The 21450-nt window shown below is 40.6% G+C and overlaps 1 protein-coding gene across 1 annotated transcript in view; it reads right to left on the reverse strand.

Moving 5' to 3' along the window:
* Window positions 1–21450, reverse strand: part of LOC145389865 (intermembrane lipid transfer protein VPS13D-like) — a 138805-nt gene that overhangs the window by 23976 nt on the left and 93379 nt on the right. The window contains 10 exon segments of the mRNA XM_080264994.1: window positions 3117–3222; window positions 5695–5953; window positions 7079–7245; window positions 8121–8602; window positions 10737–10789; window positions 11393–11563; window positions 13451–13493; window positions 13495–13629; window positions 18064–18316; window positions 19938–20097. Coding sequence (XP_080121120.1) covers window positions 3117–3222; window positions 5695–5953; window positions 7079–7245; window positions 8121–8602; window positions 10737–10789; window positions 11393–11563; window positions 13451–13493; window positions 13495–13629; window positions 18064–18316; window positions 19938–20097 — 1829 coding nt within the window.

Raw genomic sequence — 21450 nt, forward strand, 5'->3', positions numbered from 1 at the left:
CCAGGTAAGAGTGAATGGAGATTTCAGTGATGAGTTTTCCGTGAATGTTGGTGTGCATCAGGGGTCAGTTTTGAGTCCCATGTTGTTTACCATGGTATTTGAAGCCCTCTCATGTGACTTTAGAAACGGACTCCCAGATGTTGTATGCTGATGATTTGGTGTTGATTGCAGAGAACGAAAGGGAGGCGGAGGAATGGTTTAGGAAGTGGAGAGATGGTATGGGGCAAAAGGGTTTAAGGGTAAATGCAGATAAAACAAAAGTGATGATATCTAGGGTTGGTGGCGGTACTGTCAAAGACGAGGGAGGGTGGCCATTTACAGTTTGCCACAAGGGTGTGGGAAGTAATTCCATCTTGTGCGGTGTTTGTGATAAATGGGTGCACAAGAGATGTAGTGGTATCAGAGGTAGACTGCGAGATAATGCTGATTTTATGTGTACGGCGTGTCAGGGAGAGCAGATGGAGATTGTCAGGCGTGAAAGGATTGAACTTGCTGGTCCGGATGATGATGATGATGATTATTATCCATCTATTCATCTATCTATTGCCAGACGCCATAATCCCATAAGGGGTGGCCATTTGACTTTGAGTTATTTGTTTTACAGGGAGGGGCACTAACCCTTCACCAACCCACTTGCTGACACATTGGGAGCACATATGGTTTGGTTATATGGTTACCACCCAGCATTGTAAATGGTTCTTGGCTTACAGGAAACCATTTGGCTTGTCACTCAATGTAAAGCCAACAGTAAAGGAAAGAAAAGCAATAAGAAGTGACAGGAAAGATGGGAGAAATAGGAAGAGAAGAGGGCAGGCACAGAAAAAGAATGATAAAGGCTAAGGAAGAAGTAGGCAGCACTACACCAAGTGAGTGGATGATGGTCGCCACCACCTACCACTAATTATTATTATTATTATTATTATTATCATTATTATTATTATTATTATTAATGCAATCTATCAAAATGCTGAATGTAATAACTCACCATGTAAATTTACCTACCATTAAATATAATTTTAAATGCTGCTATTCTGTCATCCTGCAGTCTTTTAGCTGCTTTCTTCAGTTTTGATAAATTTTTCTTCTTGTTGGCTCTAATTTTCCCTCATCTCACCTGAAATTGAGAGAAAAAATAAGTGTGGCATAGTGCTATTCATTTTTTATTGCAGGTAAATACATATTCCAGCACATGAACTCCTTTAATGGTAGTACAGTAGTAGCTTTGCAGCCCTAGGTTCATCTGAATGTGAACCCAGTGAACAGCAGGCTGGAGTTGCCCCTATCCTGCAGCCCACCATCCTTTCTTCAGGGGAAAGAAAGGGAGGTGAGGGACATCTGTATAACCAGGTAGTTCCAATACCCAATCCTATCAGTGTCACCCACCACATAAAGGCATCATTCTCCATCATCCCTTTGATGGTGCTGGTAGTGCCTTCATGTGATGGCACTGATAAAACCATGCAGCTCCACTGCTTGATTATACCAATGTCCCTTACGTCCTTCCTTGTTCCTCTACGTGAGGTTAGTTGACTGCAGAAGAAGAGTAACTTCTGCCTGCTGACCTCTGAGTTCACTTTCCAGATTACCCTGGGGCTACAGAAGCCACTACTACTACTATTACTACTACTACTACAGTACTATAGTCTGTTCCATATAAACTGGCGGAGAGAAACCTGTATTTTCCTTCCCAAGTCTGGGTCAAACGTAGAATGCAGGTGACCTTAGAAGGATTATCCCCCTCTTTCCTCCAGCCCCTCCCATCTCCTTCCTCTCCTGAGAGAGAGAGAGAGAGAGAGTGTGTGTGTGTATTTACCTATTTGTATTTACCTATTTGTAGTATACAGGAATTGAGCAATGCTCATGTTGTCCTGTCTCCATATCCACATTTATCAAGTCTACCTTTACACACATGAATGTTTTTCTCATGCACCACCTCTTTGTCTAAGTCGTTCCAAATATTTAAGAATATACCTAATTGTGATATACACGGAATGTACTATGCTCGTGGGTTTCCGTCGCTGTTTCTCAATAAGTCGAATTTAACTTTAAACTCGTTTAAGTTTTTAGACTGGACGATCTCTTTGTCCAGGCTATTCCATAAGTCTATACTTCTGTAAGGAAAGCTATATTTCTTAATATCCTTCAAGCAACTTGACTTTTTCAATTTCATTCCATGTCCTCTTGTTGCTCTCTTATCCCATACAAACAGATCTTCTTTGTCAATTTTATCTACTCCCAACATGGTCCTGAACACCGCAATCATGTCTCCCCTCTTTCTCCTTTCCTCTAACGAAGGCAAATCCAGTTTTTCCAGCCTCTCTCTGTATGACAGGTCTGTCAGACTGGGGACCATACAAATCCAATGCCATACTTGCATAAACACAATATACACCGAAAATATTTTAAAAATTCATACAGTACTGTATTTTTTAAAAATAAAACTTCTATATTATGTACTGATTTTGTTCACATGACATATTTTTTTGTGATTCCGAACAATTTCAGCAACAGTGAACTTTTTTTTTTTTTAATATGTATATTTCTTCATTCAGTGCAACTATTAAGTTTTCACCAGCATGTCCACAGTCATTTTGTGATTTTTTCCACGATTCATTATGAATGACAGGAGGGGTTTAGGAAGCTAAAAATTACACTGGCAGGTGCACCATATGATTCCCTTCATGTTGGTAAAGGAAAAAATTTGATTTATGAAACTTGAAAAAATGGTCCTGGTGCTGACCAGGGGGGTGCATCAATTTCCAAAGGCATGGCCATGGAAGGGTTAAGCTCCTCCCAGTGATGATGAATGATGGATTATGATGATGATGATGGTGACTATGATGATGATGATGATGATTATGATGATTATGATGATGGATGATGATGACGATGATGATGCTGCTGCTGCTGCTGATGATGATGATTGATGATGCTGGATGACAACAACGATGACAAAAATGTCCGGATTCTTTCCATTCTTTGTCATGATGTGATACTGGGTTAGGATTAATATAAACTGTCATTCCTCCCATCTCTCTGTAAAGATGTGATACTGGGTTAGGATAAAAATACACTGTCAAATACTCACCATAACACATGAACTGACAGTGACGTACCTGTAATGAACTTCTGCCTGTAAGCGGCTCTTGTTCTTAGCACTCTTTATAGGGGTTGGCTGCAGGATGTCTGTGAATACGTTGGACCGCTTGTTGGCGGCAAAGTCTACCAAACACAAACAAACATTACATTATTAAAACAGAAAAATGCTGGTACAGACAGCATTATAACTGATGTAGTAAGCATTATTTCTGGCACCATTTTAGTTATGATACACACATTAGCTTAAGAATTGCTAAAATTATATATAAATATACAAGTTCATATATACATACATATATATATAAACATATGCAGAAACTTCACTTCACCGTGAAGACATGTATGCAAAATAAACACAGGAGAAATGAAAGGAGAGACGGTGAGTACTTTCATATATTACATCATCAGACAGAGTGATACAGAAACGTAAAGGGCAGAGGTCTTTCGTGCACACTCACAGCAGGGTGTGGCACATAGAACAAAGGATGACCTGAATTAAAACTGATTGATCTATCTATCTATATACCTAGGCTGCTTCCCCCAAGGAAAGGGAGGTAGCCGAGACAGGACGACACACTCCCCATTTACTCATCCATTCAAACACACTCATTCGCATCTTAGCCCCAAAGGGGAGAACGGACAGATCCTCACCGCACCACACCGCACAAGGGTCAATTGCGCAATGCAATCAGTGACATCCGCAGCAGGGCCCAACAGCAGAGCTGGTTTACCCCAGCCACATCATAACAGACCCATCCCCTTACCCACACCTGACCTGAAAGCTGATCAGTCCAAATGCGGGAGAATATCCCCTCAGGGCTGCGTCATCGCTTACTCATTCACAATTTCTCTCCATTTATTTCTGTCACACACAGCCACTCTTCCTTGCTCAACAGACATCCCTCTCACATCCAGCACTCTCTTCACACTGTCCATCCATCCTATTCGTGGTCTTCCTCTCAGCCTTACACCTCTCACATCAGATCCAGTTATCTTTTTCACCAATCGCTTATTATCCATTCTCTCCATATGCCCAAACCATCGCAACACCCTCTAATCAACTCTACCAGCCATCTCCTGAACAACTCCAGTTCTCCTTCGCACTTCATCATTTCGCACTCGATCCATACGCGTCACTCCACACATACTCCTCAGACACCTCATCTCCATTACATTCAAACTTTTCCTCTCTGCTATACCCATATTCCATGTTTCAGCCCCATATAACGCAGTCAGTACCACAACACCCTCATACAGCCTTCTCTTTACATCCATTCTAAGCGAACGACATCTAAACACTTTTTTCACTCCTCCCAGCACCTTTCCTACTTCATTTATTCTAAACTTCACTTCTGCATCTATTCTTCCATCCACAGCAACATGTGACCCTAGATATTTAAAACACTCTACCTCCTCAAGCAACTCGCCATTCAAAACTATATTCATCCCCCTACCATCTACCAACCTCATACACTTCATCACTTTACTCTTGTTCTCATTTACTTTCAATTTCCTCCTTTCACACACCCTTCCAAACTCCTCTACTGATTGATACAAAGAACAATTGGTACCTGACTTTATACCTTAGTGATGCACCTGACAAAAAGGGTAAATACTACGACACTTATGCATACGTTAAACCACGGTATTTACCCCATTTGTCAGGTGCATCCCTAAGGTATTAAGTCAGGTACCTACAGTTCTCTGTATCGATCAGTTTTATTTCATCGTAATGGATGCCACACATGCTTGTTTTTGTGAATAAACAGCGAAAAAAATGCAATACCTCGCCACTAGACCACATGGGAATTTACAGTGGTGTGCAGTGTTAAGAAATTAGAATTTAGAGTGCAAAGGATTAAGTATGGAGTGCAAACTGGTGGTTGAAACTGGCGTGGCGCAATTAAGAACAGAATGTACAGTGTTAAACAATTATAACTCACAGTGCGAAGAATTAAGTGTAAAACAACACTGGATTACTGCATGTGCTTCAAGAGCAATTTCACCACTGCCACAGCCTTAGAGGAGGCGGCCACCGACGTTCTGTAAGTACCCTGTTCACTGCTAAATATTTTCCATACTCACTTATAATTCCTCATTCTCTGGTTCCTTTTCATTTATTTCATGCTTTATATCCATTATTGGTGTGAATAGGGTCTTAAATAGGTTTAAGTAGGTGTTATGCTTGTCCGGTAGGGAGTTATTTAGGTGGCTTTCAAAGTTAGGCTGGGTTAGGGTCCATAAATACCAGTCCAGCAGGCAGGGGCCCACTTTCCGGACAAACCCACCTCCCGACCATGCCTTTGGCTCTATTACATCGGATAGTGGAGAGATTACTGTATATATATATATATATATATATATATATATATATATATATATATAAAATGCTAAAAAATATAATAAGAATAAATAAATAAAAACTTCAGTTTACTAGAGAGATGTAAGTGTCTAAGGTGAAGAAATGTTGGGTGTTCATCTGATATATTCTGCAATACCTATCTATCAACCATTTCTGATATTAAATATAACTAATTCTAAACTAATGTACTGTACTCAATGCTGAGAGATTGTTTAAAGCAGAAGATAATTTACCTTTGAATCTGGTGTCACTGATAAGTATTTCCTGTGAGACCAAATCCACATCTTTGGACTCATCAGAGAAGCTTTCAAAGGTCAGTCTAGAGCTGATGAAGTTGACACAAGCCAGTGGGTTTGAGGCAGCTGTGTCCACTGAGCCTGTATTCTCACCCTCACCACCATCCCTTTGTAAGCTATTCAGTTCAAGAGTCACGTTGTCCAGATTGAGGATGAGAGTGAAGCTCGTCCACACAGAGATGCCCAACGGTGAAGACTGTGGGAAAGAAAAAACATCATCAACCAGACCTCTTTTTCACCTTAGGTAGGGTCCAATAATCATGACAAAATGAGAAACTAACCAAAGTCTGAGCTGAAAAAAAAAAAAGCATAATTAGGGCCTACACACACACGCACACACACACACACACACACACAAATCATGATGCCTGTACACTCAAACTTGCATAAATCATCTCCTTTACTACCTGAGTTTCACTAAGACAGAACATTACACTTCACACATACACAGCATAACAACATTCTCCTGATGTTAAGGAAAATTCCCTGTAATGTCAAAAGAAGCACTAGTTCCCTAAATTACTTACAGTCCACTCCTAACCTTAGCAATGAAGGTAGTTTCAGTCCCTCAAACATGAATCATATCATCCAGAAAACAAAATTTCTTTTACTTACTTCAAATGTACAGGTGGCCACACATGAACTTGGTACAGTGTCTGTGAGAGTCAGAGGTCTAGTTACAATTTCAGACATTCATGCATCAATTATTTAGTCATCTCAGCAGGTACTGATTCACGTCAGTGCCACCAACAAACATATGATTGTGTCAGCATTGTCAAATGTATCAAATGCTAAACCTCTGTTACACACTGATGCCGTCCCAGGGTGATATGTAGCCACTTATACATCTGCAAAGTCTATTTTAGCACATGTTTTTTTTTTTTTTTTTTTTTTTTTTTTTAAATGCGAGGAAGAAGGAACCAAAGGCCATGAGCCCGCAGTAACAGTTCCCTCCAAGAGAAAAACAAAATACAATAGAGAGCCAAATTCAAGATCCGATCATTTTGAGATGCCTGGACACACTGCGTTTGAAAGACTGGAGATCATAGGCAGGAGGAAATACAGACAGAGGGAGACAGTTCCAGAGCTGACCTGTTGCATGAATGAAAGACTGGGAGTAACGGTTAACTCTTGCATTAGAGAGTTGGACAGAAAAGGGATGAGAGTTTGCTGCCAGACGGGTGCTACGCGCCCGTCGTAGAGGTGGAGGAATGCAAGCAGACAGTTCAGAGGAGCCCTTCCTTTATGTCCACCCTTATACACAGAGGAAACAACGTCGAATGATCACTTAAAAAAATACAGTATGAAGTGAGGCACTGACCTGTTGTATGTGCTGAGAATGAGGCTGGTAGAGGTAAGCTGGTGGTGGTGGTGGTGGTAGTAGCTCCCCAAGGTTAAAGGCCAGTAAACCGCGGATCAGCCGGTAATCTGCTGTGGTGATGCTGGCATGTACCTTGGTGACGGTTCCATGCACACTCAGATCCGGGACTAAAACAAAAATATGAACCAAATTTTAGCATTACCATCATCAACAACATTACTGACATAAATAGCATCACCATTCCTCATTCCTCCTCCTCCTCCTACTGAAGATCATGATCATCATCATCCAAATCCTGTTCCCCATATTCATAAGGGGTGAGGAGCTCCAATGTCATTTAACCTACAACGTTACGCATTCAGACTTTACTGGTACCAGGCATTAACAAGTTACATGACCACATTGCATGTATGAGTATGCAACACAGTAACATCGTCTCTACTCTTGGAAGCAGCTGACAAATGCTAGTGAGGTAAAGCCATTTCACTGGCTGCTATGTGCAACTTCATGCATCATTCAACTATGCCTTTTTATACCATGTCAATCCTCTTTGCTTTTTTAAAATTCCATACTATTAAACACAAATAACCTATCTTTCAACTCTTTTCTTTTAAAAATTCCACACTATAAAACACAAATAATCTGTCTACCAACTCTCTTATCTTTTCAAAATTTCACACCATAACATACCTGATCTAACTCTTACCCAATCTTTTATTGTCCCACATGGAAGGCATGTATAGAGGTCTGAGGCTAGCCTGCATAGTCCAGACATTTAAGGCAAGAAATTATGCCCTTTTCACCCAAACTTGGCCCAAATTTTTGTCCTTGTCTAGCCTATTTCATTTAGCTAAATGATAGAAAGATAATGCTACAGCTCTGCATTCTTTCCACAGCAGTTCTTTGTGACTGGAATAATTTTTTTGTGTTAATCTATTCCTACAATTCAGCATTCAAGATGGGGATGGAAATTTTAGGCCAAGTCAAAGTAAAAGGGGTATAAATGCTCTCCACTGAAACCCAATACAGAAGGTAAACTGACCTGCATGACTCATTGCTACGTCAAGGTTCCTCTCCACCTGCAGCCTGAGAGCACACTTATCCTGCAGGAGCGATGGGCCTTGTCGCACCACCCGGAATGCGCCAAACAGCCACTCCACACCACCATTCTTCTCACCTTCTGAGCTCATCCAACTCTGTTTTCTTTTACTTCTTTCATCGTATTTCTTTCCCACACTTCCTGAGTCCTTCTGGCCTTTCCTTTCAACATCACTCTTTCCTTCCCTCCCTCTTCCTCCCCTGTGTCCTTTCTCTCTCCAGTCTACCTTATCCTGTGTTTCTCTGGCACTTGTGTAAATATCCATATTGACTAAGTTTATATTCATCACATCCAACAAACACTTGTGAGGTTTAACTTCATCTGACACTTTCCTTGGGTCAGATTCAGCATCAGAGTCACTCAGGTATGGACTGGATCCAACATCACGGTTTTGGCTGTGTGATCGTGACCTGGCATCCTGAGACCTATGAAGGTACAAAATATTACAATGCAGTATTGCAGGGAATTATCTATACTGTTACTGATATTAAAGTTACAGAGAAAGGAAATAATCCTGTCTCACACTAACATCCGTGAGATGTAGAAGCTTGATGTTAGACACCATAGTTCTCAAAATATAGTGTAACATAAGCCAAGGCAAACACCCTCAACTTCTGGTGGAATTGTATTACTGTATTAAAAAAAAAAAAAAAAAAAAAAAAAAAGCCTCCTGGCACCTGTTGGAGGTTTAAATTAACAAAATCTGCACCTTGACTGGTGCTGGACACCTGTACACCACCTGGTGTTTAGCTTGTGCTTGTTTCATGTAATTTAACTAGAGTTGTACTGTTTTGTTATTTTAAGTTCTGGAAAAAGATATCAGCATCACTGTCTAAACTTTACCTCCCAACTTAAATATAAGTAGAGTGGCAAGGAACTGGAAATAGCACTTGGAGAGTTACCAACCAATGAAACAGACTACACATTCATTCATTCAACAGTCATCATCATCACTGTCATTATCCTGACCTTCTCCCACCAAAAGATGGAGTGAAGAAGGGTCCAGAAAACAAGACAAAAGAAAGCACATAAGAGGGAGATGTATCACCTACATGCCTTGTGAAAGGAGCCAGAAATACCATACAAATCCCAGGATCATGTCTCTGCTTCACATGTCTTACCATCTGCATTGAGCTACTGGGGAAAGTTTTTTCTTAAAAGACGTGCTTCACATACACTCTTCAGATAGAGTCTATCAGTCAGTTATCAGTTTTAAAAAGAAGTGGCAAAGCTTTACCATATGCCCCTCCATACAACCACTTTGATTATCATTCAAGCCTTCAAAGTTCTCAACTCCATCTCACAGGCAAACCATCCAGGCAGGTACATACTGTAGTCTCTTTTTTAGATGCATTTCAAAAATGCCTGTGGGATAGACATTGCACAGACTGGGAAAAGAAAAAAATGTAACCCAAAAAAACAAAAGATAAAAGAGAGCCAAATTCAAGATCTGTATTATCATAATTTTTTCTTACAAACAAGAAAACACTAAAAAACAACAGCAAAGAATGCCCTTAATCTTTCAATATGATGACATCATGACATCATTTTAACCAGAGTGTTTTTTACTTAAACCTGGGCAGACATCACATCACCCACTAAACCATCTAGTTAGAAAAGTCTTTCCAAAGCTCAATGAATTGATCTGGGGAGAGTAGGAATAAAATTTAAAGATGTCATGGAATTTGAGACTAATTATATAAACCTGTCAATGAAGGGACTGGACAAAGCTCAAGGCACTTTGGTTTTGTTTGCTTCCCCCAAAATACACTTGGTTCCCTGCCACATCCCTGCATCCTCTTTCCATGCTCCAACCCATCAACCCTCCACAACTGTTAGTGTACTGCATTATCGGGTGTTAATGCACACAATGAGTAAGAACCATCTCATCTATTTATAACAGGATGTATTAATCAAGGAGAGTGTGGCTACAAACAAATTGTCTCCATATCACCCTGCTCCCCTCCATCATAAAATGGCAGATTTCAAGTGTGTTTTATGTGTACCAACACAGCTGATCATACTGTCATGTCGTATTGTTTATAAAGGCTACAACATGCTGCACGGTTGTTAAACTTGTGGTAGCTCTCCACGCTGCTCAATCTATGGCAGCCTCCCTGTTCAGTCCCTTATCCCTGGGGTTACCCTCTATGACCTTGTCCCAGATCATTTTCAGTTTGCCTCTCGCAACCCTTCCAACGACATTCACACTTCTCGCCTTTTGCACCCAACTGTCATCCTCCAGCCTCTCAACATGCCCAAACCATCTCAATCTACCCCTCCTCATCACAGCATCAATACACTCCAGTCCCAAACTTCCTCTCAATTCTTCAATCGTAAACCTAGCCTCCTCCCATGCCTCGCATTCAGCTCACTACACGTCCATCTAATCACTGTCATCTCTGTACACTTCAGCTTGTAAACACACGAGATACAGAAAAAAACCTTGAGTTATAATGGGGTTGAGGACAGCATGCTCTTTACTCATTTACTGTTACAGTCCAACCTAAAATACTTTATTTTTTTCTGGCTAAAGGACAAAATTAAGACAGACATTACCTGGGATGTGATCGAGGCAGCATCAGTCTATCCTCCGTGTTTTGTCTCTGAACCTGACAACAACAACAAAAACACTCATTATCATCATCATCATCTTTCAAAACCAGTCTGCAATATTTATCATCATCATCTTAACCATACTTCCCACTTACAAAACTGGTTGGATAAATGGATAGGAAAATAACAGCACAGAAGTAGAACACTATATGGTAAAGAGACTGCAAACTGAAACAAGCCACACATCCATTCATTCAACAATAAAATCTCTTGCTCTTGGCTCCACCTATCAAACCAAATGATCCAACATTATGCTTCATACTGTCAATGGGTTACAGACTTCAGCTGACTGCATTCTACATCAACTGGGATGACTTCACACAATTTTTTAAACTCTCAAGTGGCATCAGCTGTGGCTTTAAAAAAAAAACTGATGAGTGGCATCAGCTGTGGCTTAAAAAAAACAAAAAAAAAACATGAGTGATAACTTGCCATCTGCTTGGCCAGGCAAGGTGTTTTCTGTGTCAGGAAGTTGCTCTTGAATAACAATTTAAAAAAATGAACATGACTTTTCTGTTCATGGTTAAGGTAAAGATTATATGATTCAATAAGGTCCTTTTTTACTCATTCTCATCATCAACCGTGAAGCAGCAACTCACCTGGCTAATGGTACCCTGTGAACCAGCCAAGAGGAATTTGTTTGTGATTGTGAGGCTGCCCAGCTCAGCCACCAGCAGGTCGCGTGAGCAGGAGGACATGGGAAGGAAAATGACCGGAGATCCAGCACTAATGTCCAACGATACACGTAATCCACGGCTGAAGTCTGACACCTAAAAAATATACACACAAAATGTAAATAAACTGCATCAGCATACCCATCACCATCACCAACTTACCAATGAAATACTGCCAGTTCAATAGCACTACAGTACATGTAAGGAGAATTGCCTGTGAACTAAACATTTTCTGTATCATATAAACTACTACCAGGATGTATGCTAGCTTTCTGCCCATAATGGTTTTTGATTACATTAGCCAAGTCTAAAGCTGCATGATGACCCAAAGCAGGTATATAATAAGGACTGGCTCTGTTACCATACATATTGTTTTATATTTATACAGTACTACAAATCAGGATCAGTATGACTGCAATTTACTCATCGCTATCATCAATGCTGTGCTTTCTTTTGAGAATTTTCTAATGGTAAATAACAGTGACAGAGGATCAAAGTTTCATAAGCATCACCTTCATCCAAATCCTACTTCCTAGGTACATATGCAGTGTTTAGGATCTAGAAATAGCAGTGGGAAAGCACAGAAAGATGACAACACACTGCTCAATGCAATGGGTCACACAACAATGTACGGTACCCATCAGTCAGGTAGTGACAATTTTCAGCTCCACCACATATTTGTGTATGCATGTGTAGCCAGTCTCACTTGACAATCTGTACAACAGCTTTAATTAAGTGCACTTTGTTTATGGTTCTTTACCTGATTCTGTCCTTTAAGCAGGAAGACTGGTTGGGATGGTAATGTTGCTTTCAGACTTCAGTGTCAGGCATTGCTACTCTATAATACAGGAAATACCTATAAAAGTACAGCATAACTACTATACAGATTCAAGCAGTGGTGGGCAAGTTAATGAAAAACGTTAGCTTCGTTAATCGTTAATCCGTTTATCAGATAATTAGCTTCGTTACAGTTAATCAGTTAATTTGGATTAATTCTGCCAAAAATTAATGGAAGTTAACTGTTAATCCGTTAATCCGCTAGTTTTACATATGAAACCATCACCAGCCACAATAGTTTCCTCACTTTCCTGCCTATCCATTCTGTCCTGGCCGACTACAGACTACTGAGATGTACTGGACTGAGACGCCACCACTATGAAACTGAATCTATGAGTATGATCCCTCCACAGTCCAAACTCCAAAATTCTGTTGGCTTAGAGTCGATACTATCAACATCATGCTTAAACCCAGCAGGCTGTCCAAATCCATTCATTCCAATTCACTGATTCTAACTCCTCCTCTACTTTGGTCCTGTAATCATCTGCCATTTCTTTGATCCTCAGCTTCTCAATTTTCAGTCTTTCTCCCTGACTGCTCCTCTCTCTCCCGATCCACCTCACTCCTCTCAGCTTGATCTTGCATACCACAATCACATCATCTGACAGACCTCCACATTGTCCTCTCATGGCCCTTGTATTAGCAACCATTCCCATCACTGACCTCTCTACGAGCACGTAATCAATCAGGCTTCTTTCAACACGATCCCCGTTCCCTCTATACCATGTATATTTATGTGCATCTTTGTGTTTTAAGTACGAGTTACAAGTGAACAACCTCCTCGCCTGACACATATCCTTTAGTTGCTTCCTATTATTATTTTCTGGTACTCCATAATAACCCATTATGTCATCCTCAAGACCAGCGCCTACTCTTCCATTCATATCCCCCATTAAGATCATTTTATAGCTCCTGGGCATTTCTCCCACTACTTCATCCAGCTCATCCCAAAACCTGTCTTTCTCTCTCTCACTCCAGTCCTCACACAGTGCATATGCTACAATCACTGCCACACTCACCGTCTCTATACAGCAAATACCTAAAATACCTAAAAATGTACAGCATAACTATTATACAGATTCATGGGCTACGTTACTGAACAACAGTATACAATAAAAACAACTTTGTCTGCATATCACAACTGACCTTAATTCCAGCCGTTGTTGCCCTCCAGCGTGACACAATGTCTGAGCTGCGTGAACTGTTGCACCAGCTGTGTTAGAGCCAAGGAGAAGCGCTGGGTGTGGACGTACATCACTGACGACATCTTCAGCTTCACACGCATGTCACACTCTCGCAGCATTCCAGGGTCATCGTGCCCATACCTGACAAAACCACCTCACATTAGTACACAACAGTACAGACAAAATCATTATCTTTTGTTGGGTAACATTTCTTAACATTTACTCAGCTTAACCCCTTTAACATCATGATGATTTTGTCTTTTTTTCCTTGCTTCTGTCAGACAACTGTATTCATTTTTTGGGAGACTTTTCACATTTCAGAGGTTAGCTATTCCTTTTGTTTTTAAAGGCTCCAACATGCTTGCATGCATTGGCCTTGGTCACCTAATGGCATTAGTAATCCCTTTCAATACAAGAGTGCTCTCCTAAGCTGAATAAATCATCTAAAGACAGCATGAATAAACTAAATAATATGTCATCAGATTTATGGAATTTATGAAGACCTCTCTTGATGGTGGGTTTACAACGCAACTCATGGCTTCAACTGTCTACCACAGACTGAAGTTCCTTCTTTTAATGCCTCAAACCATTAATGCTATTATGCAATCCCTATAATGGAATTAACCAAAGTGCAAATGATGTCTGTCTACTGACATGCCACAGAACTCCTTTATGGAACAGTTCTCTTATGGACACAGGGATATTAAGGGTAAGCCTTGGAGATGTGTACTGGTATAATATACTAGTACTGGTGGCCACATATAATTTTTACATCACAGATGGTGTAGCAAGTTATGATGCACCAACCACATGTGGTCCAAAAGAGTATTTCTGAGGGGTGGTTGGGGTTTGTGGTTCATGTAATGATGCTAAGGGACAAGCAACTGATCCTTGTCATCTTAAATGTCTAGACTACACTGCCTAGCACCAGGTCCTAATGCTCTTGACGGGGCAATGCTGGACTGGATAATGGATGGACAGACAGCAGAACCACATAACTTCACCACCCAACTTCTTCTTTAAAAAGTTGTTGGAAACTGTTGGTAAATGCAATTGTCAGCAGTGTAATTAATACTTCTCTCTATCTGTCTATCTATCTGTGGCCAGATGTCTCAATCCCATGGAAGGTGTCCACAAAAAACTAGCCTCCACCTCACCTTGTCCTCTACTATCAGGCTGCCTTCTCTCCGCCTTCATTCATATACCTCTATCCCATCCAACAACCTCATCTTTGGTCTATCCCCCCCCCCCCTCCATTCCCCTTCATTTCATGCACATACACTCTCCTAGTCAATCTTTTACTCTCAGTTTCTACAAAATGATAAAACCATCTCAGGGTATTTTTCATAACTTTCCAGCACACCCGTCTGAACACCACAACACACCCCAACTTCCTCAAATGTTTGCCTGTTTCTCCACGAAACTCCACACACTCCTCTCAGATAGATAGTTTCTACTCCCCTCACTCTTGACTTGTGTCCTTCCTGCTAAGTCCAAACTTCACTTCACAACTGCGCAACAACTTTCTTATTTCCATACTTACCTCTCAATTCCTTTTCACTATCCTCTACTTACCTTCAACCTTCCTTTCCAGTTGTACTCTTCTTGAACTTCAACCTAAACCCCCATCACTGCTCATCACACTACTTAGACTGCTCACATTCTCCATTCCCTGACCATTCAGCCTCACCAAACACTTCATGACTTCATTCCTCTTAAAAACATTCATCCATTCATTCATCATCTAATCCAGTGTGGCCCCATGAGGAGCATAAAAGTCCACAGCTAGGCAAGTTGTTCCTGACATTAAAGATGAGAATGACCAGTCTCATTCATCACTGAGTGGCATTACAAAAGCAATAAACCCCAACCATCCCTTGGATATAAACCTGCACTGGCTCAAGCCGACTGGAGCGCTTTAATGGGCCAGTGCACTGAGTGGTCCTGACATCTGGTGGGAGTCTGTGAACTGTGAACTTCTCCCAGATGCACCTGTTGCAGGTGTGTGGGTTACTGCTACCAATATTTGATGTTATTCTACCCAAAGCCATCTAAAATTGAGTGTTATTACATTGAACATCAGGTTTACACCAACAAAACTAAAGGTTCTACAATATTCATGGCCTTATAAAGAAGATGGGTTGGGAAAAAAATAGTATTCAAACGTATGTTCTACTCCTGTCTATCAGGTGATTTCTAGGGATGTATTAAAGAGGGTTTATGTGGAAATATTGCCTTCATGCATGTATAGAGTAAATAATTTGAATATGGGTATTAAGAATTCCATTTCTTAAAAAACAATGATGAAAGATATGGATAAATTCGCCACACGACATTTCCATTCAGTACTTGGCTCTGGCACATGTATGATTGTACACAAACAAGAGACTGGTGAGGTGCGTCAGTAATGGGATGACTTGGTTGTGTGACACTGACAACAAGAAGAGTTAGCAAAATGATGAACTTTGCACCGTGGCTGACTGCAAATCAAATTCAACTTTCAAGGCAGACCAGCACCCATTCATGAAACAAGTGAAAGGATGGGCCAGGTTTCCACCAAAGATGAATGCCAAACGTTGTAGGCTGTGGGAGACGCCATGTGGGTGTTGACTGAAGAGCAACAAGGAAAACATGTCATACATTGCTCCGGCAGCGAATTTCAAAATACGCAAAATTGTGCATGAAAGCATTTCCCCATTTATTTACCATGTTATAGTCTTATACCAATTATATGGGATGTTAAATGAACCAAGTTAATTCAATGGACATGATGATTCCTGTTTTAAGATTTTTTTTTTCTTCTAATGCCACTTACACACCAATAGCATGAATGTCGAAGGCATTTGAAAAATTCTGTGATTTGGGGAAACTACATGAAAGTGCATAGAAAAATTTATCTTTGAAACCCACAAAACATATTTCTGGGAAAAGTTCACAGACTCCCACCAGATGGCAGGACCATTCAGTGCACTGGCCCATTACCTACTAAACCACCACATGCCATAATTTGGTTATATAGTTACCACCCAGCATAGAAAATGGTTTCCTGGTGTACAGGAAATCATTTGGCTTGTCACTCAATGTAGAGTCAACCGCAGACAGAAGGAACAAGAAAGAATGAAGGAAAGAAAGAAAGAAGAGGAAGGAAGGAAAGAAGAGAGGAAAGGGCAGGCACCCGAGAGCAGCACTACATCTAGTGAGTGGATTGTAAGCGTCCCCACCTACCACTATCCTCTTAAAAACACTTACAATAATCAAATCTGTAACAACATGAGAATCTCACCCTGGACTTGGACTGTGATACTGTGCTTATGGGTGAGTTCCCTGGCTATGAATTATGATCCTGTGGTTACCAAGCTTGTAATCCCACCCTTATCACCTTCTTTCCCTCTCTCTTTTTTTTTTTTTTTTTTTTTTTATATACATCGCACTGATTCACTTACCTATGAACAGTCCTCAGTGTATGTCTAGGATATATGTAGTCAAACCATTACGATCCCAATGACAAATATTTCTGGCCCCCCAAAAAGGATAAAAGCAAAATCTTAGTTTCAAAATTATATTGTACCGTAGACTCTCGCTATAACGGGGCTAACTGGGGGGAAGCCTGATCCAATAAAGCTGATAGCTCATTATATCTGAGTCCCCGCCCCCCTGAGGTGGATTTCAAGCACATGTTTGAAAATAAATGAGCACAAGAGCATATTCTAGTAGCTACAGTACTAAAAATGAAAACTATACTCACTTTACACTAACTTGGTCCATAATTTTGTCCTTTTGCAGCTTATTTCACATCTCTGTCAGCACTTCCTTATAACTAGTACAATATTATTATATGCAGCTTGTTATTAGAACTCTGTAAAAATGATGGGGAGAGGGCAATTTCAGGCCAGGTTTGAGTACAAAGGGTTGGAAACATATGTATAGTGACCCACTGCATTATATTCAACCCGTGGGTTGCAAGCCACAGCTCGGGCTGGATAGTGCTGCGTTGCGAGCCACATCTCAGGCTGTGCTGGCCATGCATCACTGTAAACAACTCGACCCCCACGCAAACTTATGCATGGTGCTACGCAAAGACGGAGAGAGAGAGATATTTTTCTTTACGCCAGATGATGCCTTGGATGTTTATCTTCAAGTTTATAATAAACAAAAACATTTTTATTTTTTTATTTTTTCACTACTCCCATATGTAAACTTACGCATGGCTCTACGCAAAAATGGAGAGAGAAAGATAATGTTTTTTTTTACACCAGATGATGCCCTGGATATTTATATTCAAGTTAAAAAAAAAAAAAAAAAAATCCTTAATTTTTTGCACACCATGAGGTGGGATAAAAAAAGGTAACTGCGCAATCCGTGGGTTAGTGGGCAGAGTTCATTATGGCTGATGGAAGTTTGGCAATCTTCGTAGTGTCCGTTAAATCTGATATCCTCTACACCAAGGTCCATTATAGCCGGGGTCTACTGTGCTGTGAATTAGGAACAACCTTAAGTGTAAAACTGATGTTAACATATCAGAAACTTCAAAATGAAAACAATGCAAATCATATATCTTAACAGTCCACTACTCACTTGAAAACTTGGAATGTCGTAGCCTCTGATCCAGCCGTCAAAAACTTCTCTGAGTAGAGGTGGCCGTGTGGCGTGGTGTCGGTGAGCGTCAGTGATCCCAGGCGTCCAGTGAGGGTCAGGTTGCCCCCCGACCCCACCGAGCGTACCAACACCTGGGACACCATTGCACATGCCAACTCCTGCCACGTGTGATTCAGAGTCAGGCTCAGTGATCGCACCTGCACCTCCACTATTGTGTTTACTTCTTCTACACCTGTAATAAGAGATTCAGTATCAGCATTACCTTGGCCTTTTCACATCTAAGGATAGGGAGGGTTTTGTAATGTGTGGCTCATACTGTTTATAAAGACTAGAACCTTCTTGCATGCGACGACCTTGGTCACCTGACGGTAGTTTTCCATGATGCTCAATCTTTGACAGCCTCCCTACTCAGTTCCTTATCCCTGAAGCCACACTCTATGACTTCATCCCAGATCTTCTTTAGTCTGACTCTCACAACCCTACCCTCGATGTCCAAAAATTATGGAAAGATTAAATGATAGCAGGAGAACTGATCAACAGGATGTCCAGTTAAATCGGTCAATCACTTTTTCACTCACCATTCAAACCCATGGAATCCTAACTCTAACTTCACAAGAGACGATTACTATATTACTAATCCTTTGACACCTGTCCTGGAAAGGACACCTTACTAAGGTGACAATGATTTAACTAGGCAGCCTTATTGTTTAATTATACAAACATTATTCAATATCTTTGCTATCCTCTGAAGACCGGAGAATGGTGGACCTCAGCTCACCAGGTTCGAATCCAGGTGAGCCTGGGATGATGACGACAACAACAATAACAATAAACAACAACAACAATAACCTTTAACCCCAGTAAAATAATCATAACAATCATCATCATCATCCCCAGAGCAAGAAAAACATGATAGAAGAACAAGTCAACAGTGTGCACAGTGAAATGAGTCATACACTCACTCACTCACCAATGAAGTCCCTGAGTCATCCAAGGGGTCATTGGGAGTTATTGCTCACGTAATGCAACTTAGGGATTAGTGAGGCTGGTCACTTTCATCTCAAATGTCAGGACCGAATTGCCTAGCCCCAGGATCCCATGCTCCTCCTCGGGCAACACTGGATTAGATGATGAATGAATCCAGATTTCGTCCAAATTCGGACATGCCTTTGGCTCTACTATGTCAGATAATCGAGGGATTACAGTACTATGACTATATCCTTTCAACAGCACCTCTTTGTGACTATACTCTTTTTACCTTAACCTGGCCCAGATATTTGTCTATTTACAGCTTATTTCACATAGCTCAGGGTCAGAAAATGATAATACCACAACTCCAACTCCATATCCTTTCACAGCACTGCTTTGTGACAAGCATCATATTCTAGTGTTTTTCTATTACTAAAGCTCAGAACTCACAAAGGAGAGATGGCAAATTTAGGGCAAGTTAGAGTACAAAGGGTTTAGCAACATATACTAGTATTAATCTATTGCTACAAATCTACATTCAAGATGGGGAGATGGCAATGTTAGGCCAAGTTAATGTGAAAAAAGTATAAGAGCCGACACAAACCTCCTTTACTAAGGACACTGGGAGATGGCAATTTATGACAGACTGGGAGATGGCAATTTATGACAGACTGGGAGATGGCAATTTATGACAGACTGGGAGATGACAATTTATGACAGACTGGGAGATGGCAATTTATGACAGACTGGGAGATGGCAAGTTAATATGAAGAAAGTATGAAAGCAGACACAGACCTTTACAAGAGAGACTGGAAGATGGCAATTTTATACCAAGTTAATGTGAAATATGTATAAGAGCAGACACAAACCTTTACTACAGTGACTGGGAGGGCTGAGTGTGGTGCTGGCTGAGTGTTGTGGTGATGGTGAGATGTCGAGGTCATCATGGTCTTCAGTGCTAAAGAAATCCAATACCATCACCCACGAAGGAACGTTAACAACGGTGTTCAGGCTGTTGAAGTCCACGTCAATGAAGCGGTGGGTCTGAACACAAAAGCAAAGCACTGAGTAAGCTATGATCACTCTGATTGTCACTACATTTTACCATTACTATAAATCATTGCAGTCTCTCTCTCTCTCTCTCTCTCTTTCTCTCTCTCTCTCAACCAAAACAATGCTATAAAGCTCAATCTGATTACTCTCTCCCTCTCTCTCTCCTTCTCTACCTCAACCAAAAGTGTTATAAAGCTCAGTCTGATTACTCTCTCTCTCAGCCAAAACAACATACTGGAGCTCAATTTAATTACCCATTAATTTCAGCAGCGTTCAGAGATATATTAAAAAAAAAAAAAAAAAAAAAAGAAAAAAAAAAAAAATCAAAGCTATATTTTTCATCCATTAATGTATTCATCACAAAGGAAGCAATGAGGTGTTTGCTGAAAGGCACTGTTTCATATTTTGAATGTGTCAGCCTTGTTGACCCATCACTTAAACATATATAAAAATGATGCTGTTCCCTCTTCCACAATCCCTGTACTTGTGTTGGCTATGGTACAGTTGATGTTTTGTAAGATTTTCAAATTTCTCAGCTTCATCTCTTCGGCAAAATACTGCATCCACATTTAATTATTTTTCTTTTTGAATACACTTGAAAAACACCCGTGGAATATAGCCATTCTGTCAACTGCCAAGCTGAAAAGGGTCCATCGCCTTGTTTTGTTCTTTTTTCTAATAATCAGAGTGACAGCCTTGCACAAGTTCAACAAAAGGTTGCTTGATTATGAAATGCCAGGACTGGGAGTAGAAATACCAGCAGTGGGAGCAGAAATACCAGCAGCAGGAGTAGAAATACAGCAGTGGGAGTAGAAATGAATGCAGTTGGAGTAGAAATACCAGCAATGGGAGCAGAAATGCCAGCAGTACGAGTAGAAATACCAGGAGTAGGAGTGGAAGTATTAGCAGTGGGAGTAGAAATACCAGGAGTAGGAGTGGAAATATTAGCAGTGGGAGTAGAAATATCAGCAGCAGGAGTAGAAATACCAGCAGTGGAACTGGAAATGTCAGCAGCAGAAATAGTCTGGTCAACTACCTTTAAATATACTCAACTATCGTGGCCTAGTCTTGGGCTCCTATATCTTGAAGGAAGTACTATGTGAAAAAATGTTACCACTTTGTATTTATCCCCTGTTACTTAGGCATGTTCATTCTCACTGCTGCTAGTCTGAGTTATTCAGATGAAGGGACCCCAGATGAACAATGGGTTACAGCAAGATCATCCTATTTACACCACCATAAGTTAAACAATGGCTTAATCATGTTCTGTTTTTATTGTTATTTGCTAAAGCATGCCTTAAGATGATTCTGCATAGTAACATCAAACTTATACCATTGAAAACG

This window comes from Coenobita brevimanus, unplaced genomic scaffold, assembly GCF_032717465.1.
Source record: "Coenobita brevimanus isolate Jiangsu-jjx unplaced genomic scaffold, ASM3271746v2 jjx.HiC_scaffold_2565, whole genome shotgun sequence".
NCBI lineage: Eukaryota > Metazoa > Arthropoda > Malacostraca > Decapoda > Coenobitidae > Coenobita > Coenobita brevimanus.